General features: G+C 37.0%; 1 protein-coding gene across 1 annotated transcript in view; it reads right to left on the bottom strand.

Moving 5' to 3' along the window:
• Positions 1 to 6,187: 6,187 nt before the first annotated feature.
• MAPK1 (mitogen-activated protein kinase 1) overlaps positions 6,188 to 27,059 on the bottom strand; it is a 36,548-nt gene continuing 15,676 nt past the window's right edge. The window contains exons 2-9 of the mRNA XM_075769532.1: positions 25,434 to 25,616; positions 23,575 to 23,764; positions 17,547 to 17,663; positions 16,458 to 16,572; positions 15,727 to 15,858; positions 13,548 to 13,657; positions 12,700 to 12,827; positions 6,188 to 10,376 (exon numbers count right to left, since the gene is read on the bottom strand). Coding sequence (XP_075625647.1) covers positions 12,711 to 12,827; positions 13,548 to 13,657; positions 15,727 to 15,858; positions 16,458 to 16,572; positions 17,547 to 17,663; positions 23,575 to 23,764; positions 25,434 to 25,616 — 964 coding nt within the window. The 3' untranslated portion in view covers positions 6,188 to 10,376; positions 12,700 to 12,710. The remainder of the gene's footprint in view (positions 10,377 to 12,699; positions 12,828 to 13,547; positions 13,658 to 15,726; positions 15,859 to 16,457; positions 16,573 to 17,546; positions 17,664 to 23,574; positions 23,765 to 25,433; positions 25,617 to 27,059) is intronic.

The following is a 27,059-nucleotide window of genomic DNA, read 5'->3' on the forward strand; positions in this document are numbered from 1 at the left end:
TTCAAAAAGAGCCTGTTGCCAGAGTACGGAGTAGAAGGTGGCTTTTACTTGCACACACAAAAGACAGCTGACGGGAGCCTCAGGTAGTTGGGAATGACAGGTTGCTTATCTCTCCAGCACTGCAGAAAATTCAGCCATTTGAGTATTTTCTTAAAATATTTGACAGGACTGACTAAAACATTCATTCCCCAAAGAAAAGGCATGAAAACCCTTAAATTTTGTCTACACCAACCAATGACAGGCCCTCCACAACAATTGCATACGTGAAGGCAAATTATTCTGAAGAGCTTAACATCTGGCTGCTAATTAGATCTCAGGACTGCTTTCTAGAAGAGAAAGGGAGTGTTGTTCATAAACACGTCCCCGCCAGCTCCTGGCAGTGCCTACCATAACTTTTCTCCTGCCTGCACACCCCTGGAGCCAGCCACACAGAGTTTGTTGCTGCATTTCTGACAGCATGCCAACCATGAAGGGAACGCTGCAAGCAGTGTATCTGGTTTTTTAACTAAAACATAGCACTTTGTGTTCTCTTCACAGGTCAGACCTCTTCCACTTTTTTCCACCACCCTCTCAATTGGATAGGAAACAGACAGTCCTTTGCTAGAGCTGATAGGCTCCAAGGACAAAATGCTACCACAGCAACAGTTTCCTAATCAGCTTCTAACTGTAAATAATCTCATGTTCTTTACTTGCTATACAAATCCTGAGAGATATTTACATAAAAATGTATTATTGCTCTACTGACAATCAGTTCGACATAAGTGTTGATTTGCTGTCATCTAGCAAATTATGTTGCAAAGTTACTGCCTAGAAATAATTGCTGTCAATGCTGTAGTTGCCTGAAACTTGTCACTAGGACCAGATTGCTGTGGAGGCTAGTCACCAAAAGGTTTCTTGTAAAAGACAGAGACACTGGCTTTATAATCACTAAGTGCAAAGTATAGGTCCTTCAGGAAAGCAGTTAAGATTTACAGCCAAGGTAATGTCACACATTTACAGAGCAGCACCACAAATAACTTGACCATGTGTTTCAGTTATTTTATTTACAAGTTACCACATGACACCTGTAGTACTACAGTTTTTGTAACACCATTAGCAGTAAAATAAGTCACATCTAAGGAGAGTAGGAGGCAGCAGAGAAAAATGTGCACAGAAAATGCAGAAAAGCTATTCAGTTATAACCGAAAGTAGGTATTTTTCTACAGACCTTGAAAGCGAGGAGGAATATACATGGTGAGAAAAGCAAGTTCTTCAGCCCTGTTATTTCTGCAGCATTAAAATTTTTGTACAGTGACACTTCAGTATGACGAATACGACACACTAGCAGTCAAATGCAAGTGGAGGGGAGATAACTGTCTTAATAGCTTGCCCTTGTGAGCACCCAGAAAGGAAAAACAAAGCTCCCCTCTTTTAAGGGAAAGTTATCCAGGGCTGGTTTACTTGCAGAGCCAGTAGCACAGAATTGCTACTGAAGGGAGGGGAGGGCGGGCAGGAGGGACAGAACTTAAGACTAGAGAGTTCCCATGCAATGCATATTGCCTGCGTGGTCTTATCAGGTCTTGAGTTAAGTAGTTGGTGAGCAAAACCAGTTGCAGCATTCCACAAGTCTTTTTCAGTGCCGTGATCTAATAAGGCTGAGCATAACTTAGCAGAATCCCAAAACCAAGCAGAGCAAAAAAGCCCTTCCGCTCTCTCATAATCCTTGGCTCTAACGATGCTGGTGCTGAGCCTGGGCCTTTCTCAAGAGGAAAATTGTGGAGGAACAATTCCGGAGGAACACTCTAGATCTAGGTGTATTCTGATGATAAGACTCAGAAGAAAATAAGTTTGATGCAACCCTTTTCTGCTTCAAAGTACAGCATCAGCTTCCAGAAAGCACACCAGTATTATTCAGGACCCTTTTTTCCCCCTCAGACATCTTTAATAGCCTGGAGCAACTGTCAGTGCACACGATCCATGCTAGCTGCAAGCCCTGGAAAGACAATGAAAATAAAAGCTGCACAGTACTAATTATTTCCACTACTAACTACATACAGGATATATTGCTTTTGGTACAATGCCATTTATTGTCACAAGAAGAAAACCAGTGATTAAGTTGAGCACACATGAATTATGCAGACCTTTGCCATGCTGGAACAACAGTGTATTATATTTAGAGAAATGTCACCAAGTCAGCTGTAAAAACAGCTTAATACAGTTCTCCCAAAATACCAAACATACCCTCAAAAACAAGTTTATAAATTAAGTTTAGCTACAAAAGAATGCTTAAGAAATGACCACAGTTTCTTTTTTTTTTTTTTTTTTTCTCCTTAATCCCCACACTTTTGTCTGGAGAGCTGCACTTTTGCTGCAGGTAAGAGCAAACACAGAATTAAACCACATAGCTATAGTGACATGAACAATATTCATTTAAGTATTTTTGAGTGTGTAAGCTGACCTGCAAAAGTTTGTGTTCCGTCCACATCTGTGGCATACCTGTTCAAACAGCCTGCAGAAGTATATACACATACAAAAAATAACAAAAAGTTTTTTAAAAACACAAAATGCATTAAAAAGTCTAAAGTTTGAACTCTTGAGTCTATGATGTCTCAATTACAAGTTAGAATATTTGCAAGTTTTAACACTTCCAGGAATATAGAAAGTTCTTTTAGTCAAAATTTCCTCTTAAGTACTAGCTATTGAAATCAAAGGTGAACTAGGAGAAAGGCTTGACTAAAAAACCTTCCCCTGAATTGTTCAGCTCACTTGTGATATGATCAGTGAGCCTCAAGCCTAAATTCTGAATATTCAGCATTTTTGCATTTGCAGTTTTAAGGCAGAAAAACATCTTCAGAACAAGCCATTTAGTCTTGGATCTAACAACAAAAAAACCCTCTAATAAGTATATCTCAAGTCTTTGAGTAATAGCAAATTTAAAAAGTTTCTATGGCATTCCCTTACAGCTTTGGGGTTTACTGGGTTTTTTTGCTAGAAAAGCCTGAATTTTGAAATAGTTGAAGCATGCATCATGGCTAGAGAGACTAAAATTTTGTGTTATTTCTGGGTTCTGTATTCAAGGTCAGCATTAAATTGCAAGGTGGAATGAACAGATCACTATACTGCGCGACGCCTTGGTTGGTGCCATCACAAGCACTGCACGACTGCAGGAGAGGAGCTGCTCTGCGCTGCCCAAAGCCAGTGGCTGTAACCAGCAGCTGCCTGTAACCAGGGCCCAGCTCTGTGAAGCACAGCTGTATCCTTGGCTTAGCTTTACAGAAGGGAAAAAAAATTAAAACCCAAAGCAAACAAGCTGTGAGACTGTAGGTAATCTACAGCCATGCAAGATAATGAACAGAACAAAGAAGTGAAGTCATCGAGTCAGTCATAGCAAAGGATTTTGGAGAAAAATACCAACATGGAGAGTGCAAAACCCTGAGGAAGAGAAGCATCGCTGGAAGACAGAGTTACTACTCAGCAAGATCAAAGGTCAGCCCAGTCCAAGCAGCAATGAAGAAGTAGGAGAAGTACGATGGAGAAGTAGGATTTCAGTTGACAGCCAATACAGCTGATTGTCGCACAAACTCACAGAAAGACTCACAAGATAAAGTATTTTTTAACTCCGTATTTTTAGATGAGAAAATGCTGCAAACCCAACGTACTGTCAAGGCATTTCTTGCTCTTTTCTGGGAAACCACAAACAGAACATTTTTGGGTTCCTTTTTTTCAGCCTTCATGTACAAATATAAGCTACCTCTGTACCAAGTAAAATGAAAAGCTAGAAGGATCACACAGTTCTCTGCCACACTAATTAATCAGATGGAAAGGTAAGGAACTTAAGGAAAATTGGCTCTGTGTGTGTTAAGAGGAAGATGAGAGGCAATTTTATGGAAGTAGCAGGAAGCTTTCTGTATTCATGAGGTATTTAAAGATTGAGAGTCAAAGAGAGAAAAGTTTGAACCAGGAACTGTTGGACTTTGGGCAGAAGTTCCCAACAGCAGCCAAGAAACCCTTTGGAACAGTTTCCTGCCACATGTTAGCCAAATGCATTGGTCCTTTCTGTTCTTAGGTCTGTTTTCATATTGCCTTCCCAGAAATCCACAGTTACCATATCACATGCTGTGCTTCCAACAGGAAGAATCTTGGGAGACTGTCCAGCTTTCTTGCTTACCTCTTCAGTGGATATACAGTTTAACTAATGGGATCAATAATCCACTGTTTATCATCAGAAATCTCACAAATCCTATAGAAGAAAGATTTTTCTGGAACAACTGGGACTTGTTTAGTTCCTTGAATAGGAAGACAAAGAGAAAAGTAAATTGTGAATAGCAAGATATACTGAAAAACCAGAGTTCTGGAAAACAGCTCAAGGAAAGTCGTCAGTGTTATATGGGGGAAGACAGAGGGGTTACAGAACAATTCTCATCTCTGACTTCCAAGAGAAGCCTTCGCATGAGCACCACATGAGTGGGGCCACATTTCTGATGGGGAATGTGACCACTGGCCATCTCTAGCACCTGGCAGAGCACCAGGATATTCTTTTGCAGGCTCACTAAAGCCAACTTTGGAACCGGAGTGCAAGCTCTAGAACTCTTCTGAAGCTAGCTGAAGAGTTTCATGTGTGGTAAAAAGACACATCAGAGTAAGATGATAATGGCACATATTGATGGGATGAAGGTTGTAAGTCTTCTACAAGCCTCAGATGTTTTTCATATTTTTTAAGCTTGTCAAGTGTTACATATATGCAATTTAGTTGAAAGAATAACTGAAAATGAAACATGCACAACACAAGCCAGCATCTTTGGTCTGCAAAGAAAGTCCTGGGGTCAGAGCTGTACAAAGCTCAATGCCATCAAGCCTACACTAGTATCTCTTCAAATAAACAGGGCTTGCACTCAGCAGTTCCTCACCAGTCGTACAAGTATGTGAGTGCACCGTCTCCCCCAGCGCAGGCAGCTCAGCTTCCCAAGCACACGGGAGTTCTCACCAAAACAGCCCAGCCCACACACACCGTAACCTGCCCAACCCAAGCACCCATCTCTACAGTCCTTGACTCCAACAGTTCAAGATTGCCCATTATATCTAAAGTTTACAGATAGAAAAGATCAGTGTCCAATTCTAATGAAATACAGAAAACAGGCACTGCATTTCAAACTAACCCTCTTTAAACAAGGATTGAGAGAGTGTCAAGTCAATCACTAGCTTGTCAAAACCTCCACTGAGACAAGCTGCAGTGTAGTTACACCTTGAAGTAACACACTGAATTACACGCTATTGGGAATACAGTGTTCTGCTAGAGGGAACAAAGAAAGCAAGAGGCAGCTAGTCAACAAAAAAGAATGAACACACATAAACCTATCTACAGCAAAAATGAAATTCTGTAATATTCTGGGAAAAAGTTACATACTCTGCTGTGAAAGCCAAAGAGGGGATGGAGAAATGAATTTTGACAAGCCAATTCTCTGAGTTGTTACAGACCTGTCAGTTATGGCTAAGCTCTCTTTAGTTTCAGGTCACATTTTCTGGTTTCAGATTAATTAGAGAAGTTTCTAGCTGCCATTATCCAACTACACCTTTTAAGAGTTCAGTTCTTTGGCATAGCCTGATTTTAGGCTAGAAAAAAATAATAAAAAAAAATCATTAAAAGCCCACGACAGTGATGTAAGCTTACTTGCATTGCTCCCAGAAATCACACGTTTTAAACCCTTGGCCTGAGAAGAACCTTTCTGTAGTAAAATGAAAACATTTGGTCTCTATGGATTGCTCAAGTACTTATTTTCAAGATTTCATGGGAAAAGTGCAATAGCTATATGAATAACAATATAAAGTGTCAAAAAAAGCCTGTGAATCATCAGATACAGTGGAATCTATTTCCATTACTCTCTGCTCAACAGTTCAAAATACTGATGATTTCATAACTTTCTTGTACCAAAGATAAAACATTTCTGCCTGTCTACAAAGAAACTTCACCTGTGTTTTTTTGGATGGCTTCCCTAATTTAATTTCAAGCTGGTATAGTCTTACAGTGGAACGAGCACACTTGAGTATTCACAAATATTACATGTAGGCTACTCACAACTGCAGTGTCAAGTGTCAGTCATTGTTCAGATAAACTAATGTAATACACATCAGTGTATTTATGGTTTATAAAACAGTAGTTAATTTTAAAGCAAAATTCCAGTCATTCTATATACGCACAGTACTATGCTGATTTGGTAATACAGGGACACAATTTAATGATTTTCTTTGCGTTTGTTTTTACAAGATTCAAATGCCAAAAACAAAACAGAACATTAAGTTACCTGATTTTAAAAAAGAAAATCACATACGTTTACAACATCAAAAGAATAAGACGAAATATAAACCTTTGCTACTTACAATTGATCTATACAGATTAACCAAATCACAAATCTGTCACAATATAAACGTTTAATTGTTACAATGAATAAGAACATACAGAAAATGATTTATTTTTTTTTTTTTATAAAATCTTCCTTTGCTTTTTTATTTTAAACTTACCATTAACTAAATTAGCTATGCAGGACTTGTGGGGTACATGACTAAGAAGGCACCAACAGTACAAAGCAAAGACAAAGCAGTTCGAGTATTTTAAGAGTGCTCTACACTGATACAACACAAGAAAAGGCAACAATAGTAAGTAAACCAGCTGCAACCTTTAGAAATTTGTTCTAGATTTACAAAGGTAGTCCAACTTTCACATTTCCTCCAATGTTTCACTTAGTTTGATCACAGCACATGCTACAAACAACATTGTAAGCTTCACTTTACTAATGTGCACTTTTCACTAATTTAGTGTCTTGATTTCAATTGTTAACTAAACCATTTTGAACCACAAATGTATTTAAAACTTAGTAAAAGGATTGTTTGGACTTTTTTTGTTTAAACCACTGCATTTACAAAAATATTTCCCCTAAAATCTGGGATTGCTTGAAGACATTGCTGTACAAATATAAAAGTACTATGCAAGGGACCAAATTCATGAGTATATGGTGTGTACGTATAGACCTATATTTATACCATATCACTGTGCTGTAACAACACAATAAATTTATCAATAACCAAGGACTATATAAACTACACTAACATAAGCAAATATATATTAATAAAGTTTAAATCTATAGTACAGTTGCTCAGCAAACACCTTCGACATGGTATAAATATATCGTAGCATATTACAGTGGGCAGCAACAATAGGTTTTTCTTTTTCTCGTTCTGTAAGGAAAACCACACTCAACTCCTTGGGTTTCATTTGGCCACTGCTGATTTATGTCATCACTGCTACTCCTGAAAGCTCCCAGTGCACCACACTGCTCAGCCCATGTAGTGTGTTGTACACTTCAGATCTGATAGAACGTGTGATATTGATGAGGAAGAGTCTGGCGACAGTCAGGACAGCAGAGTAAGATGCTTATTTGCCAAAGCATCCATGAGAATTTTATGTTTGCATATTTTTCTTCAGCTGTAAGGTTGGAATGTTTTTGACAACGAACTGTTTACATTCCTTATTCCCAAAACATCTTTACCATGAACTATGCATGTTACTTCGATTAAGAGCTGCTGTTCTTCACTCTAAAATATAAAAACTACATAAAGAAAAAAAAAAGTCAATGTAAAATGATGAAATAACCGACCTAACACAGTGTTGTTATAGGCACCTTCTTTTAAACTGTTTTCAAACTCTGACACAAAAAAAAAAAATGCTTCTGCATTTGACGCATCAACAAATTCAATCCAACAATGTTTTCTGAATTCATTAAAAGACTGATGACTGTGGTTACTGGTAGTGATAGATGCCAATTGGATTCAGCCAAGTAGCTAAGGAAGAAAGCCCCAAAGCACCAGATGTTAGGTAAAGCAAACCCTTGGCTTCTCATTCTGAGAGACAGAATGTAAGGGTAAGTCTACACCTCCACAAAAATCCAAAATTAAAGAAAGTATTAAAAACAAAATTGGGAAAGAGAAAGATGAAGTAAGCTGCCAAAGTTCTTCCTTAATAGATTTCTTCCTTAATAAATTACAACTGAGGTGTTACAAACTAATTTCAGTAACAGTCATCTTTCCAACCATGCCAAAAATTATTCCTGTAGTAACAATGATCGTACAAGTAGCAGAGATCCTAGAAATACTTCAACTTTTCAAAACTGAGTGAGAAAAGCATTTTGGTAAAGATGTGTAGAAATGTCAAGAGAGACTTCTACACTAGTATCAACAGTCAAGTGCATATTTCTATAGAAATGTTTTTAAGCATAGGTTCCATACCACAATTCAATGGTCACTTGTGCAGTGTCCTGACAATGCTCCTAATATGTTCCCCGCAACAGAGATTTATGTACCACAGGAACTTCCTAATAAAAAATGCCCTTTAGATGAACCCTTGCTTATTAAAAATTAGTTTTGGCAGACTACCACTTAAAGTAGAAGAAAAAGAAAATTTTGAAATGGACTCTTGTAAGCACCCTTATCTATTGAAGTCTAAGTTAATGGCTTTCTAGATTTCATTGAAGAGCAAACTAAATGGTATGAGGAAGCCTGGAGTTATTAACCAGCAAGCATCCTTATATACTACAGTAGCAATTGAACCTGATTTCCATTCAAACACATTACCCAAGAGGAAACCAAAAACTAATTCTTAATGTTAATGTGAAGATATAAGATTTAAATTTATTTCCAGGAATTACAAGTGCATTTTGTTCATATTAGCAAGCAGTCTTTATACAATCCATTCTTCACTGCTGCCAAAATAAAATGAGAAAAAGACAGCAGAGATATGAAAAGCTAAAAATAGAACTATTTTTCCTAAGTTATTTGTTGAATAGCATTTCAGTTGAACACAACTCAGAGGTAACAATAGATTATTTTTTTTCTCAATCATAGGCATGTGGCACTTAGACAATCATCTTTGCACAGAAAGCTTTAACAGTCATGCGAGGGCACAGTAATTATTTTAAACAAGGCAAATTTCTCACCACAGAGAGCAGTGGGGAAAGAAAAGGAGGCACTGCACTGGAACATAACACCTAGTAAACTCCACATGATACAATTTCAGTAACAAATACTTGGAAAGATCATTAAAAGGTATACAATTTTAAACATTATTTAGTGCTAGCTTTGTTTGGTTGTCCTAACTCAGCATTATCAGAAAAGTTTGATAGTACTTGACAACAGAACAGTACTTCATGTCACGAGCTCATGGAGGCTTGATTACAAATCACCATAGTGTAGGTTGCAAGAAATGAACTTGAGATGCTGACATGCTGTAGGAGCAAAAGTAAAATCAAACTTTCTCATTTAAAGATGCAGTGTTCCTCTCTGCAATTATTCTGAACATCAGTGATTAGATTCAAATGCAAAAACTATCAATCCTCACTTGAAGCATTTCATTGGTATGCAGGATGTAGACTGAGTTTATTAACATCATATTTTGGTTTCTCGCTTGCCACCAGATATGGATGCCTTCCACAGAGAAAAGCATTCACCATTAGGTCATCATGCCATTATGTTCTTTGTTAATCTTCCACCACACGGACAGTAAATGTAAGTTGGCGAGCTGCCACTCATTCTCTTTGCACAAGTCTTATAAACACTACCACATGGTATGAACTTTGGAAGTACTATGCCTCCAACATGGTTAAACTTTAAATGATCGCTTTTAGAAAAGGCAGGGAGAAAAAAAGTACAAATTTTGTCAATACATGGAAAAAATGTTTCTTAGATGAATTCAATTAAGTTGGGTTCCCATGTGGCTCTTACGCTGTATACAATACCTATATGTACAGCACAGGACACCCAAACAAGTGCATAAGCAAGATTAACATGAACACGACTTATGCTGTAATCCATAGCATAATGGTATAAATTCCGCTGGATGCTAACCATTTCTGTTTAAAAAGGAAGTGCAAAAAAATCTGGGATGTCACTGACTTAAAGTGCCCTGAATAGTAGCTTTTCTAAAAAAAAAACTAAAAAAAAAAAAAATGCCAGCGACTTCAGCAAAGTCAGAAAAACATAGTTCATGGTGTAAACGTCTTACAGGTTAATGAATTCTCTTCTTGGACATTGATCCAGGAGTGAAAGGAACCACTGCATCTTTCAAACCAGAAAGCAAGCAGTTAAAATACGGCCAGCAGTAGGTGCACTTACAGTACAGTACTGCAACAGGTCAACAATGGGCATTACGCATAGGAGTGTCAATTACAATTCTTCAGGCTTAAAAGATTCATTGAAAGCATGAAAAGCCAAAACTACCAGGAACTGCCCTCCTGAATGGCTCAAAGGAGTTAGTGGATAAGCTGAGAGAGGCCACAAGACATGACCAACAATAAAGAACTGGGAAGAGGAACAGCAACGTTTGAGCATGCCCAGTCCTTTAAGTCCTTGCCCTACAAAAAAGAGCAGACACATATTTCAGTGAAGAAAGTTTTAACATCACCTTTTAAAACAAGCATACTTTCCTATTTCTGTGCTTTATGTACACTATGTTTACCATGAGTCAGAGACAGCAGTACCAATTAAAAAAAAAAGTCAGAGACAGTGGATATCAATACATTTTAAATTAAAATTTTCAATCTTTAAAAGATTCGGAAGATTAATCATAACTATGAAGTATATTATTTGGTTGTCTGAAGAATCTGTTATTTTCACATTGCTTCTCAACTCTAAAAACTACAGCCAAGGGGGAATTTTGAATCTCAAGAAATAAGACACCAAGAGCAGCTAGCTGATAAAGTACAGGGGGAGGGTGTAGGGGGAGTAGAAATGCAGAGAAAGAGACTGTCACTGTCCATTTGAAGCCAACTCCTGGGGGCTGGCCCTCACTGGGATGTCCGCTACTCATGTTCAAACTCTTGTGATGTGGAATAGCTAATAATTCTAACTACGAATGACTAGGACAAATTACCAGCATATCATTAGCCAGCTAAGCACAATATTTAAATTTCAGTATCACATTGGCCAAATCAACTCTTCACAGTAGCATTTAAAGGTAACATTTTTAGCAAACCAGAAATTTCTGTCACCACCGGATCACCGATATCTTTATCCCTAATCCCTTTATCCCTTAATCCCTAATATAACCTAGGTAAGTATGGTCTGGGCAAAGAGGCAAGCAGGAGAGATCATAAACTACGATTTACCACAATGTTAGCTACCTGCTCTCCCTTCCCTGATACTATGGCCTATTAGTAACAGGTTTCATCTTACTCCTAAAAGTTTATGTCATTTTCTTCCAGAATGTGGCTGTGTACTGCCAGTGCCTCCTGTACAGAACTAGCTTTAGAAAACACGGATGAGAAATAAGCACCACACACATTACTGTGCCCCAGGTCTATTTCTATTGGCAATGCCCAACTAGGAAGAGCCAGGTGTGTGAACCTCAGACTTACCTAACTTTTAATTCTTAAAACAGTTTCAAATGTTAGCTAGTAAGCTTAAATAAATAAAATACAGTATTTCTAAAGATTGAAATTCACTTGTGAGCTTCTATACACTTGAATATTCAAGCCAGTAGCAACAGACTTGACCCTATGTAAATAAAACCTACATTTTCAAGTTTCTTCCACCTTCTTTCTTTCTTTCCTATGAATTCATCGTTAAATAAAGAACTGGGGGTATATGCAATGCAGAAGCTGAAACCCCATTTCTAGTGCAGAAGAATTACTGCTTATAGCAAAGCAACAGAGCTTCTACACACTGCTGTCAGAGCCATGGAGTCCTTGCAGTGAGGAAGCTCCCTGGCTCAAAACCTAACCCTTCTGCTGGAACTGCCACCAAAACACAGCGACTGTAGAACACTGCTGTTGATGGAGAATAGCACAGAAACTACTTTAAAGACCATAAAACCAGCACCCTAGATTAGGCTGTCATCTTTGGTTTGGTTTTCTTTTCCAGTCACAAAACTTTGATACTTTATTAGTATCACAGAAGTTTCACAAGTATTACAAAAATTATCAAGTCAGTATTTGACCAATTTTCTATGAAACTACTGAGACTTGCAAGCCTCGTGGTATATAAAGACCAGTTAAGTTCATTAATTTAAAAAAAAAAAGAAAAAAGTCAGAGACAGTGAATATCAGTACATTACATTTTAAATTAAAATTTTAAATCTTCAAAAGATTAGGAAGATTAATCATACCTAATTTATGAATATTTAGATACCTATTCTTATTTACTCACACTATTTCAGAGGTGCTTAAAACTGAAGTTAAATCATACTGAAGTTTCATGGTAGGTTTTCTTTTTCCACTTGAAAATAATTTAAGGTATTTCTCCTCTGTACATTACATTTAAGGAAGATTTTTTAAAAAATTTATTTGAAGCCATACAACAAAATAGTCTGTAATATATGAAGAACATTGCCCCCTTCAAACGTTTCTTGAATAAAATTCGCATTTCAAAGCGTTACCATAGCTTTTATCCTGAGAAGCACTATTTCAATGTAATTCTTATTCCTTAAATGTAACCTAAAAACTAGGTAAACATCTCAGACAATTACTTGGATTCCCTGTAGACATTTCAATGTTGTAAGCAAAACTAAAGTTTCTTCAATAACAGAATAGGACTGAGGTCAAATGAATAAGCGTAAAGCTATCCTCTAACAGCTAGTTACCCCATCAGCAGAAGAGGTACGTTCTACATTTCACCAGTGCTAACAAAGTTCCAAAACTCTCCCCCCGCCTGCATGGTTTCGTATTGCTGTGACCTTACCTATGCACAATTTAAGATCGATATCCTGGCTGGAATCTAGCAGTTTCCTCAAAAATCAGTTCTTTCAGCTTTTCCTTTGGCAAGTCATCCAACTCCATATCAAACTTGAAGGGTGCTTCAGCTACAGGCTTAATAACATAAAGAAACATTATTACTGTTTGTAATATTTTTCTGTTGAATTTCACATAGTTCTTGTTAAGAGAAAAAAAATCTGAAAAGGTACTTCACAAAATTATCTAATACTGTGCAGTCTTCAAGGAATAGCTCATTCTATTAGTCCTTTGCTGGCTTTATATATTAGTTTACCAAATTTTTAATCAAACCACAGTAAGTAGCTACTCAAATCCAAACCACCAGTTATAATATTTGTTAAAGGCTCATGACTTTGCATCTACCTGAAGAAAAATTATCTGAAACATTTGCATTTCTTGGAATAAACATACCTGTCCCTTACAAAAAACTAGCTTATTTCCTCCTCCCCTACTTCTTCACCAAAAATAATCTGACATAGCATTAGAACTGTGCACTAAACCACAGCACGTGCAGATTTGGGGGGTTTAAATGCATAATCTGATGGCAAACTCAGTTATTCTCCTTTATCTCAGACATTATGAAACAAGAAATAGGGGGCTGAGGAAGTTCCATTGTCAGGAGAGTATTCCTTAGCATCTATTTATTGTGTTGTGCCTCCAAAATGTTGTACTAGAACAAGAAATACAAAGTTCTGGTAAATTGATGCAATTCGTTCTTCACCTCCGTTAGAGAAGTAGAAACACTGTCTTTAAACTAATGAAGAAAATACCCTGTTGCGTCATTTAATCAACATTTACATTTTAACAACTCTTTACCTCATCACTTGGATCATAATACTGCTCCAGGTAGGGATGGGCTAAAGCTTGCTCGACTTCAATCCGCTTATGAGGATTAAAGGTCAACATTTTATCCAACAAATCAAGTGCTAAGAGGGGGGGAAAAAAAAAGTGAGCAAGAGTTTAATGCACACTCCAAAGTACAAAAGTGTTATAAACACTGACATTACATCGAAAATACACGCTACCCTAAGTTTTGTGCTAATTTACAGCTGGACCTCCGCAGCTATAATAGCAGTAACAGCAGCAGTTTGCTTCCTCTGACTTGGGCTGAGTATCTTCCTATGCCCATCTTACAGCTTTCCTCAGCTACAGCTCAAGATGTGGTCTACTGGAGGTGTACAGACCCTTCCTAGGGCTCTTCAGCGTCAGAATGAATGTCAAAGAACGCTGAGAACCCTACGGTACAATCCGGTTTTAACTACAGCAGAAACTGGACAGATCAGGGTGGTTTGGTTTTTTTTTTTTTTCACTCAAATAGATGCTTTGGATTTTTGGCACAAAAATCCAAACCAAGAGAGAGCTTTTCTGAAATAAGTCATCAAGAATATGTTCTTATTCTGAAAAGAAAACTTATGTCATCCAGAAGTCATTAGGAGTTCTAGATCACCAGAGTGAACTATTATAGCATAACTAGTGGCCTAGAAGATACTCTCCATACATATTCATACATATTCATATTCATGAGATTCAGGTAAAATCTGTTGAAGACAACTCATGAAAAATCCATAGAGAACTTGAAGATCCAGTAGGACAGAGAGTGAGGTCTGATGAAATGCTGGATAAATGTTACAAGCCAGAGTTACCGCAACTGTTCAGGTACTTTGATTGTAACGCATTTTCCTTCTCCAAGAAAAGAAACAGAATGATTATAGTAGCAAGAAGCCCGAAGATATCTGCAGTATCCTGAATTCCATTCCTTCTCTTCTCATCACCACATCGTTTATGACACAGAACTTACTTAAAGGCTTCTCACTGCAGTAAAGTAGTTGTAACTTTGCATCACGATACGATGCATACTGAGCATTGCAGAGGAGACAGAATTCTACCACTGCATTCAACAGCAGCTTGAAAAAGCTGCAAACTTGCACAGCAATTAACATTAAATATTTTGATGCGGTTCCCTCAACACTGGAAACTCACGTGCTCACTCCATGCTAGCGCATGTCGTGCAGAATGCTTTTTACTGAAATGACTGACAAACAGCTTTTTAAAGAACTGCTCTGTCAAAGCTACTCTGAAGACAGAGATGAAAAGGTGTTGCAGAAGTCACGCAAGCAGCATGTTCCCCTAGCAGCTACGCAGATCAACGTTGCTACAATTTGAGCTGTCAGAAGCCCACAGTAAAAATTCTCACACTGATGAGCACTATTATAAAAGCAGAATAAATCACTGCTGTTTCTCTGAACGATGAGGATAATCAGGACTAGACAGTTCCATCTGCAGAAATCAGCTTTTATGTCGTAGTTCAGTACCTGATCATATTCACTAAGAGTAAATTATCATACCGGTTTAAAAAAAAAAAAAAAAGTGACTTATGAATTGTGTCAGACCAGGTAAAAAAAGAGCACTGCACTGTGAATCCGTAAACTGTATGAAGTAGAATTTAAAAGGCAAGTTAATAGCTATCTAGCAAAACATAATCGTATTTACCCTTTACTAAAGCCTTGTTAAGTAAGGCAACAATTATTACATTCCTTGCTTTTATAACTCTTGCTCCAAATGGAAAAAACTTGAATTTTTTAACCCATTAAATTTTAACCTTTCATGCTGCCGAAGGATTCATACTTTGATTGATGTTACCCTGTTTGATCTAGAACTGACATGCAGTCTGCACAAACTACACTGAGTTCAGCAATAAGCAGCTATCTCATATCTGGTTTTAGAAACAAAGGTCCAGATTTGTTTGACGCCTATGTCAAAATCCAATGCCTGTGTTCAGAATTGCTTTAAAAAGAGAAGTTGGTATGAGGGTTTCATGCTCATGTTTGATTTTACATTAGATTTATACTACTGTTTTAAGGGACCTGTGTGTTCTATTTCCACTACAGATAAAGATAAATTCTTAGGGTGGTTTTAAAAATCCCATCCTGCCACTACTTTTGGTGCTCATTTCCATTTCTGAAGTTCTGATACAACGTAATAGAACATAAAATACCTTTGGGGTCAGCATTTGGAAACAGCCTGTTCCATGGTACCTTATTTTTGTGTGGTAGGGAAAGCAAGTAGTTTCTGGCCTTTAAATTTATTATACAATTCAAATCTTCTTGGGAAGGGGATCCAAGTATACCTGAAAAATAAATACAAACAGTACTGCATTCTGTAAAAAGCACATTAAAGCAGTTGTATCGCATTTGCTAAAACTCGGTATTAAAACTACGGAAAAGAAGATTTCAGACTACATGTTTTAAGAGGACAGAATACCTTAGAATTTTTTTAGAAACTTACTAAAAAGGTTTAAGTTATCTTTTCTTGTAAATAAACAAATGCATTTGAGTTTTCTGATGATCAGTAATCTGTTTAAAAGATCCAAGTAAGTGGTGTGTGTATAGATATAGACCTGGGCCTAACAGTATTATTTGAGCTGAGTTTTGGTTTTTTGTTGGGGTTGTTTTTTGTTGTGTTTGTTTTTTAAAAAAAAAAACACATCCCTGATGATGTAGTAAATAAATTGGTACATATCCTCTAGTTGTCCCTCAAAAATCAATGATTTGTTGTAGAAATCACTGCAGAAATAACTACAGGGAACAGATGATACGCCTGCAGATCCACACGTTATACACTGACCAACAAGGGAAAGAGAAATGAGTGACCAAGACCAGTTTAGTTGGCAGAAAAGATGGAACAAGACAGAGGGATGTGGAAATGCTACTTTTATATAAAGCTTACCAAGGATATGGTTAAGTTGGTCAAGGTAGTGTTTTCCTGGAAAGATAGGTCTGTTGGAGAGCATCTCTGCCAGAATGCAGCCTACTGACCAGATGTCAATAGACTTGGTGTAACCCTGCAAGTAAAGCAAAAACACTTTTGTCAAAGAAATTTTTGCATAATGGCAGCAACATGTTATTTCAGTAAATTTTGAAAGTACACACAAATATTTTTTTTTAGATGAATCATACTTGTTCATGCTGTTTGATTTTTCTGCACAGAATGAAGTAATTAAGAATTGTATATCAAAACAGTACTTCGAAGGGGTAGGAAGAACTGAAGTATGCAAGATATGATTCTCCAAAAGGATTCTCTAAGTTTAGTTAAACATATTACCAACTGCAAATTTTTGAGACTCCCTAATTTTATAGCAAATTTACACTAATAAATTTTGGAAACAATAAAGTCTTTGAGGAATATAAAATACAGGCACAGATTCACGTGGGTATTTTGCAAACAAGCGTATGGCCGTAGAAACTAATGTGAAGGTTCTGAAGGATACCCATTACTCGCACCATACAGGAACTGAATACACCTTAAAACAGCCACAGAAGAACATAAGAATAATTCCAAGCATAAAAACCCCAAAGGGATGATTTCATTAATACTACGGGAATACAATTAAGATTGACACACAGCAAAGATCACATGCCTTCAGAATCAGATTCACCCTCATTATACATTCTAAATCTAAATCAAGATGTCAAGATTATATCAAGGCAGCATTTGCAAGCCTCAATGAAGACAGTAGTAAAATGCTCTCATTACTAGTACTTCTGCTCTTTAGAAGAGATTTGCTGGACAAAAGTCTCATGATTGACGAAGAGCTGGACACATAGAAACTCATGTATGTGATTACTCAGTTGTAGTATCAAATAATTATATCTGGAATCACAAATTTATTGCAAGCCATGAGCTATACTCCAAATCCACTACCACGTTTCCTCAAGACCGCATGTGTTCTGATCCTAAACACAGAGAAGGTGAGGGGAAAGCAAAATTGGTAATAACCAGCAACAGAAGCACCAGAGCAGCCCACTGTTGTCTTACCTTAGAATTCAGCATGATTTCGGGAGCCCTGTACCAACGTGTGGCCACATACTCTGTCAAGAATCCTGTGTGATCATGATCTGGATCTGCAACACGAGCCAGTCCGAAGTCACAAATCTGGTTTTAAAGAAATTAAGAAAAAACCAAAAAGAGCATATTAGACATACAGCTCCCAATACCACAACATTACTTATTCACCTTTCCCCAACCCATGATGTAACACCTACAAATACAGGGATGGTAACCTATATTTTTATAAATAAATTATTGCACAAGGGTTAAGAAAAATGTTTTGGATATAGTACAAAGGGTAACTGACTAGGCCATGCAGGGGCCAGAAAAAATAAATGGTTTGGGAGAAGAAAGATGTTCCTGGTGCACAATTTATGTTCCGCTTACTTAGCGACTTCTCTGCCAGGTAGGTGGCAAGATATACTACTCCAATCTGTTATTAGAAATTTACCAGAAAATGAAAAGAGATTCAGATTTCCAGAAAACAAAATTACCAATCAACACATTTGTAGCAAAGTTCAGTACCCCTTTTTTACAAAAGTTACCATCATAACTGCATCTTTGCATGAGAAACATCCTATCCAATCATGAGAGAATGGTAGACTGGAGAGATTACAGGTTGCTGAAGGAAGCCTGAGCTTAAAAACAAAACAAAAAACCAAACACAACAAACCCACAACCCACAAGAAATTTCTCAACCCTATATCAGGAAAATAGTTTTATCTAACCATGAAAAGAAAAGTAAACTCTGATCTAAACTGAGGAGTTTAGCAAAAAGGAAAAAAGTCTTTTTATCTATACTCTGGTATGGAGGCTCCAAGGCTTTCAGAGCTATTTAGTGTCCTCTCTCCAGAGAGAAATCAAGAAAATTGAAAATGTCAAGACAGACAGTGTTCTAGAGCACAGCAGCTGTTCCTTTCTTGCCTTCCAAAAGGTAAACGGCAAGTTTGTTGAGCGGCATGTTAGACACATTCACATGCTTTTGTTACCAGCACACAAATTGCAATTTATGATAATGATCAATTTCCACATGAAGTATATTTGCATGAAAGAATATGCACTCTCAGAAAAACAAGGCATCAAATGTAGGAGTAGCAAATAGTAAGGAGGTTCCTCAGATGCATACGTTTTATAATAGTTCACTCTTTAATAGTTCATAGTGTACATGGTTACATTAAAAATGTGAAGTAATAGTATGCTGTAGTCAATAAAGGCTGTAACAGATAATCCTACCAAAACCACAGAAACCTCATTGTACCCTGGCAACCTACTCCTTTTCTTTTCCTGGAGGGACAGCCTGTGAAACAATTGATAGGTCAAGTTAAGGAAGAAGTGATTCAGCCGACTAAAAGTTACAACTGAAAGACAAGATTCAGCAGCCGACTTTTAATAAACAGAGGGACTGAAGAAGAGGCAATCATAACATTCAAAATCCAGACTGCATTGGATGACTCCTCTGACTTGAGCTACATATAAAAAAACCCCAAACCATCAAACCAAAAACAAAACACCAAACCCTTGAATCCTTAGAAAACAAAACCAAAAATAACCCTTTCAAGCATGACAAGGTTTTCCCAGGCTACAGAAACAGAGCAGCTGCCTTGTGTGCAATTAGCAGCTTACATAAAGAGAATCAGTACAAATAATCAGAAGAGTCTCCTGTAAAGACAGAGGCGAAGAAATGATAGAGGACAACTTTATGGACTTCAGAAAATAATTATGCAGGCAGACAAAATTGTTGCAACCTCTTCCTTCTGTCTCAGAAAAAAGCCAGATAAGACTATAGGCAAGGAGACTCGTACAGAATTATAGTATTACGCACATGCAAAGAAAGTGCTGTGATTTCTTATTATTAAGACAAAAGACAGACACTCTCTGGTCCACAGTTACGAGAAAACTGAATTAAAGAAGGTGTCTGTGAATCTCTCAAGTAGAAAAACGCACATGGGATGGAAAGGAAGATTAGTGACAAAGAGGGCTCATTAAAATGACAAAAAGCCCCTGCTGACTAGAGCAGAAACAGGTTAAGCAGAAAAGAAGAAACACCATTAGTGAGAAAGGCATCAAGGTTGAAGCTGCAAGAAAGAGGCATTTGGCTGTCAGCAGTGTTTTCACCAGCTGCAGAGCTGACCAGGAGCATTAGCAGGGCAGAATAAAGGAGGAGCTGGGGAGGCCAGCATTCTGCCTGGAGTCCTGGGTGCCAGGGTCCAAGCAAAGAGACTGACTGCCCTAGTGAGGGCAGACAGTTCTTGCCCTGTGGCCACAGAACACATGTAACAAAGCAGCTATCCTATTGGGGGTGGGGGAGAAATCTGAGTCCATTATGCCTGTTCGAAAAATAATTGGTAAAAGTCAAAGCACCAGAAGAAGGTGGGCTTCTCAATCACAACTAAAACAAAAGAAGAAAAAAAAAATTGAGAGCGCAACATAATAACAGGTAAAGTTTTCTTGGCATTTTGACTAAATCATAGCAGAAATAAAAAACTGCATAGTGAAAGACCCAGGTGTGTCTGTCAGTGCTTCATGCCTTGAAGAGACACTAACAGATGCTACTAAGAGAGAAGGAATAACTTACCCACTAAACAAAGAAAGTGCCAGCATCCTATTTATATATTTAGCTTCCAGTTCTCGAAAACTTCCAGTTCTTGCAATCGGTATCAGGTATGTTTTTGTTTTGTGTTTTTTTTTAAAACCACAGATGGCTTAAAATTGGATGAAGCCATCAAGCAGATGGGGAGATTTATGAGGATCATGTACATACAACCATTTACTAAGCAAACGAAATGACACCCAACGGTGCTACTAATACACTGAAATATCTGAAGTTGCATCATTGATTAGTCTGCGCATGTGTATGTATATATTTGTATAAAAGGAAAAGGAGAGGCTGCCATTGAGTTGTTAATGACAAGATGGTAGTTGAAACAGTTGTGTCTCTAGAGTAATTGGTAAAATCCTGAAACAAACAATAACTTGCAGTTTTCCTTAAAAACCTCCTCTCTTGTCACCTTCCTTTAAAGGTTATTGAAGTATCTAACAATTCTTGGATGTTTAAAACTTGGGAGTATTCACTATGTAGACAGAAAATCACAACTTATAAATAACATTGATATAGTGTCTTAATGTTTTAACCAAGTCAAAGAAGTAGATTCTCAGCTACAGTAAACTGGTACACTGAAGACACTGCAACATACTAGTTGAGAATCTGTTTAAAATAACTTTGATGTCATTTTCTGAAATATTAATGCCACTAGCCTAGGAAAATTATATGGTCATGATAGTTTTTATGTAAATTATTTCATTTACAAAAATTCTAAACAGGTCAAATTGTTGGATGCAGATAATCATGAAAGCATCTGAAAATACTTCTAAAGATGTTAGATACTATTTTAGAGTATATTCCAGCCTGTAGCATGCCCATATACATTAATGTCATTCATGGGAAAAATGCCAGGCTGCAAAAGAGAAGACCAGTATCTTTATTACCCAGGACTCTCAGTGGAGAGAGATTCCAAGGCAGTAGTTTTCATGGACTGTCAAATCCAATCTTTCACTGAAAATATTTAACAAGAGACAGTAGTTAAATCAAATGATGTACTTTCACAAACTTTCATTCACCATGTGGTAAGTCATATTTAAGGTCTCATTAAGTCTGTAGCATAGCCTAAGGAAACAGAAACAGTGTTAGGTTCTGCACTTCTGCCCTGAGCCTTTCAACTGCTTAGGACCAGCTACAAGGTTCACAGACAAATTGTGTCAATAGAGACTCATACTTTTCTTTCCTGGAAATGGAATCTATGATCCAGAACTCAAGATCATGTTTAAGGGAGAAGAAAGAAGGAGCTCTGGTTACAACCTGTAGGAGTCTGAGCTCCAGAAGAGATCAACAGCTCTCTCTCACATTAAAGAAAGAAGCTAACAGCATTACCATTGAAGATGAACAAACTTTCTTCCAAAAGTGTGATTTTAAGTTGTTCATTTTCGCAGTATGCTGTATTTTGAGTATATGTACAATAATCAACCTTGTAAGCACACACATGTACATGGCTGAGACAGACTTGCAGAACAGCCCTAAAAGAAACAAGTTAGTACAAGTTCAGCATTCATTAGACAAGGCCTAACATACTAGTTTTCTCTCCAATTCTGTTGTTTAAACTTTAGATGCAGTAGTAATAAAACAGCAGAGTTCCCTTTAGGTTATGAAAAAGCATATGCTCTGTCATATAGACTACCATATTCTGCACTAGGAAGTGCATATCACAGTGGCATGCTGTTTATAAAATCTTATAAAGAAACTGGAACAGTACTCACTAAGGTCATATCGTATTATTTTGCCATACAGGTATTTACCTTCTTTTTCATGACCATCTTACTTGTGTTAAAACATTGCCTTTTATTATTTTATTGCCTTTAATTGCACATAACAGAGCTACACTCAAACTGTTCTTTCCTGCTTCTATCACACAGACATAGATTTTACTCCATTTCTTTCATGAAGGGGTTAATGCCTTGAAGGGATCTGATGTAACAACAGCTGCTGAAATCCCATAGCAAGAGTCAGAGGTGACCAGTCCAGCAGCACTGTGCATTAGGCAAAGCTGACAAGTAGCAGTGGGAATGTAAAGCAAACCGATCATGTAGACAGTATTAAGAATGGACCAGCATACGAACAGCAAGGACTTTTCATGGAATTGTAACAAACTTTTACAGCCAGCAACTGGTTTACATTTTGAAGAGGGTATTTTTGGTTTGTTTGTTTGGTTTTTTTTAATGAGAAAGCTAAAGCTACTATAAAAAACAAAGTGTAATTAGGTGCAACACTGTATGCAACAAAGACAGTTGTACCGTATCAGATCAAAGCAATATAAACTCCATAATCTTGCTCCATCAGTGCCCAACAGCAAATACATAACATAAAGTGTAAAAGGGAACACACTCCAGTGTTTCTCTACTAGTCTCTCATCTTCCATGGATTTGCCACCATGGGACTGTAAACTAGCTTTTTCTTCTAACTTGCTTGGTGGATTTTTTTAAGTCACATTACCTGTAACATCTTCAGTGCTCTCTGGTACCAAATTCCACAGCTTAAGAATGCTGCAAGTTAACTACTATGTCCTTTCACTCTGAGCATGCCACCTGCTCCTTTCATTCCCCCCCTGCCTTTTTAATAGGTAAAGACAGTGAACAACTGTTCTCTATGCTCCCTCCCTATGCCACTAACAATTTTATCAAATTCTATTGTATTCTTTTTTTTCCTCAAGCAGTATCTTTCAGCAGAAGAGACCTGGGCTAAATAGTTCCTCCTGATATGGAGACAAGTACTCTGAAATAATTTTAAAAGGATATCACAGGGAGAAGTGTTATCACTATGATCACACAGAACTGAAGACTCAAAAACAACTGAAAATTATAGAATGGCATGTTTTCGGTTTTATTCTCTATTTCTAATTCTTCACACTTGGTTTGCTTTACTGAATGCCACCAAGCACTGAGCTAACATTTTCCAAGAATCATAACAGCTCTAAGATCATCCTTCTGTAGTATTAACTAGAGCAGAGCCCGTCACTGGAAATTAGGAATGTTCTCTCTCCAAGTAATTGCTGTGCATTTAATCAGCACTGAATTTCACATGCCCACTAATATGAAGGTCTCTTCCAACACTGAACAATTAACAGTTTAAACACAGAGAAACCAAGACATGAAATATACAGACTTTTGAGTTTACTTTCTAGGTAAACACAGTTCTGCTTCAGACAAGTATTTTCACCTAGCTTTCAAACAGGCTGTTTCAAAGTCAGCCTCCAGATGGAAACAATGATGCACCCATTAAAATAGCATAACAGTGAATTCTTAGTCATTCAAATTTTAATAATTACTTTATTAAAACCAGTGACATTTTGGCATTCTTTCCAGGGTAAAAATCACATTAATCCCCAGTAACAAAACCACATTCATGGTTATAATAGGTAGTTTATGAAGACCATGGGAGCAAAATTTCCAAGAAATTTCAACTAACCTTGAGATCACAAGTGGTGTTAAGCAGCAAATTCGAAGGTTTGAGGTCACGATGAAGCACATTGGCTGAATGGATATATTTTAACCCTCTCAGAATCTGGTAAAGGAAATAACAAATGTGGTCGTTGCTGAGGTGTTGAGTCTTTAAGAGCTTGTAAAGGTCTGTCTCCATAAGATCTTGCACAATGTATCTGTCAGGCATCAGATGTAAGGCAGCAAAAAAAAAGTGGTGTCATGTTACATATCAACATACAGTACCAGGTGAACCTTCTGTAACAATTTTTCTCGTTTCATGACAATTATCAAACTGTGTAGTTGCTTCTTGTTTTAGAAGTTTTGAATCAAATCAAGCCTGTTACATGATGCAGACCTTTACAGAATTGAGAGATATCAGCATGTGGTCCTCTCAAATTAATCATCATAAACCTCTATATTTCTTTATATTAGAGACTGATTTTTATTGGAATCTTAGCATGATCAGATTCCTATCTTGCTTGCCAAGAAATAAAGACTGGTTTTTAATTTAATGAGTAATAAGCTTCTGAGCTACTTCCTTCCAGTTGCATAAAAGCATGAAGGTAGATCTGATCATTTCTGATCAGTCGTCTTTGCCACCTCTCCACTTCAAAAATTCAGCTATTGTTCTTCTTTTACTATATATTTATTATGTTAAATTGCTTAACAAAATTAAATCCTAATATTTTCAGATTACTTTTTTTTAATGATTGGAATGAACATAAGAAAAGGGACTTTTTCCTGCTTTAGCAGAAATTATTTAAGTAAAATTTTATTCTCCCTTAATTCAATTTGGCTGCAAAACCCTTGGGGTGTAGTTCTATGTTCACTTTTCACCAAAACAGGATTTCATGAAAACACACTACTATTGCCATTCCAATTGGGTGTTCCCATCCTCTCCTCTGGGTATTCAGATTGGATCACACAACTAGGACATCTTCTTACAGGCAGCATGCACTTACATTAGTCAAAATGGTCACAGAAACACAACCTCTGAACCGCACATAAGACCGACTGACCTCAAATAATATATTGACAATTTATGAAAACATTTGACCTAGATTCAATTCAATTTCTGCATGCATGCACTTATGTGTTTTGTTGGGCAGACATCTGCAAAGACCTGCAAAACCAATAGGAACCAAAGCACGCAAACTTGGGGAAATTAGACTCTAAGCTAGGCCTTGTATCTCAAGTATAGTCTCCCAGCTAAGACTACTGCACACATTAGATATCCACATGAAGTTATACCTACACAAAGCCAAGTTTCCCATGAAAGAATAATTAGTATAACAAAAAGGCCAGATTTGCATATATTAATCAAGCAAGTGCGTTTACTTGCTCATGTGCAGTTTCCAATTTTCACATATGCAGGAAGAACTCCAAAACTGGGGGTCATGTTTTGTTTTATTTTAACACACACCCCCCCAATGTATCCCTTCTATTAAGAAAATTTTAGACAATTATAGCAAAGTGGCCATTTTATTTTCTCCTCAAAGCAATCAGTTCTAACAGCAGCTCTCAAGGGCAAATATAGTTTAGGATGAAGTGACTAAACTGAATCATCTCTACAATGTTGAGTTCTTTGCCTTGGAAGATAAGAATAAACATTTTTTTCTTTTCCTGGAAAAGAAGAAACAAAACTAGCGTTCACCTACATATCAAATCTATCAATGTATCTATAAACCCATCAAAAGCTATAAACTTCCCTTTCAATTTACAATAATAGAAAGCAACATTTATTAAAGTTTAGTAAGGAAGAGGATGAAAAGGACGAAATAATCAAAACAGAAGACAACAACCATCACTAACTATGAAGAATAACTTAAAACTTTGAAAGGATACACATCTTTCATTTGTTCAATAGTCGGAGCTCTGATAATATCATTTATTCCAATAATATTCTCATGCCTGAAGCGCAGTAGGATCTTAATCTCTCTCAGAGTTCTCTGGCAGTACGTCTGATGCTCAAAAGGACTGATTTTCTTTATAGCAACTCGAACTTTGTTGACGTTATCATAGGCAGAACTAGAAGAGAAACAATAACATTAATTGCAAGGGATATGAAATTCATTCAATTCAGAAAGCAAGAATGCAAATTCAACTGAATATAGGGGTGGCACATTGTTTTACATTTATTTTTATCAAATGAGGAGAGGTGACAGTGGCACTTTTTTTTTTAGCCTATTTGGGTATCTACAAGTCATTAGCTTTCCCAACTGACTTGGAGTCTGCTGATTTTCAGGTAGAAAAGGAACAAAGAAAAAAGCATTTATCTTCTTTATCAGCCTGTGGAACAAAAAAGTTTGAGTCTTTTTCTATATGCTCTAATCAAGAAGAACTTTGAGAGAAAAAGTTCATCTTGAGTTAACCCATTCACTTTGGGGTGCAGAAAAGCATTCAGAAATTGTCTTTCAGGCAGCAGAATTCCACATCCTACGTCTAACTCCTGCAAGTAATTCCAATTGCCACAACCTTTTACTCCTCTATCAAGCTACATTGTCAGCACCTCCAAGAAGAACAGACATGGAAGAACAAAAGGGATGGAGAATTTTTGAGAACAACTTCCCGAGTTCAATTCCAAAGGTAACAGAGTTCGGGAAGAGAAAGAATGTTAGCAGATGACACACATGAAGCAAAGCAAGCGGCAGCACAACAAGGTAATAGTGATTGTGACCCAGATCAACGAACACACTGGCTGCTACCTTTACAGTACCGTGATTTCAGCAGTTCAGAACAGCATTCCTAGCTATACCAATAAAGCAGTCTCAGTATTTCTGTTCAAAATGCCTACACATTTATAAAGAATATCACAGCCTGAGCCTAGTAAAAAGGCTCAGTAAAACATACATAATTTTATAAAGTTTAGACTCAGGTTATTATTTAGTAAAAATGTTATGAATCCTTACAAATTTTAGGATGTTTTCTATGGGCTTATATGAATGACAACGCATCTAATTATAATAATTTCTTTTATTAAAAGCATATGGTAATTTAATTAATTCTAATTTAAATACGTATATACAATTCTTGTTCCTTTCAAATTTCTTTTTGTTCACTACTGCATTGTTTGGAAATTAAAAAATAATCAAGCCTACACTTAAACATTTCTGTTAGCCTCAAGTATTTCATATAAAAATATAAACATTCTAGCCAAACAGGCTTTACTTTCTACAAATTTTCTATAATCAAGTCCCAGAATATTCTTTGAAACTCTCTTAATTGGCCTTACTCTGCTGAGATGTCCAGGTATCTGGTGATCAGGTAAAGCGGAATGAAATGTGAAAATCCAATTAGAAAAGGAGACCTAAAAGGAATATCAAATGCCTAGCCACATCAAGGTTCTTCTACCACTATGTAGATTTATGGTGCAACAAGGTGTTTTTGAGACAGTACTATTACCAGCATATGCAAAAGTGTTTAACATTTCTCACTTTCATTATTAAAAATGACATAGAAATTGTGCCGCCA

Source organism: Balearica regulorum, chromosome 17 (genome assembly GCF_011004875.1).
Source record: "Balearica regulorum gibbericeps isolate bBalReg1 chromosome 17, bBalReg1.pri, whole genome shotgun sequence".
NCBI lineage: Eukaryota > Metazoa > Chordata > Aves > Gruiformes > Gruidae > Balearica > Balearica regulorum.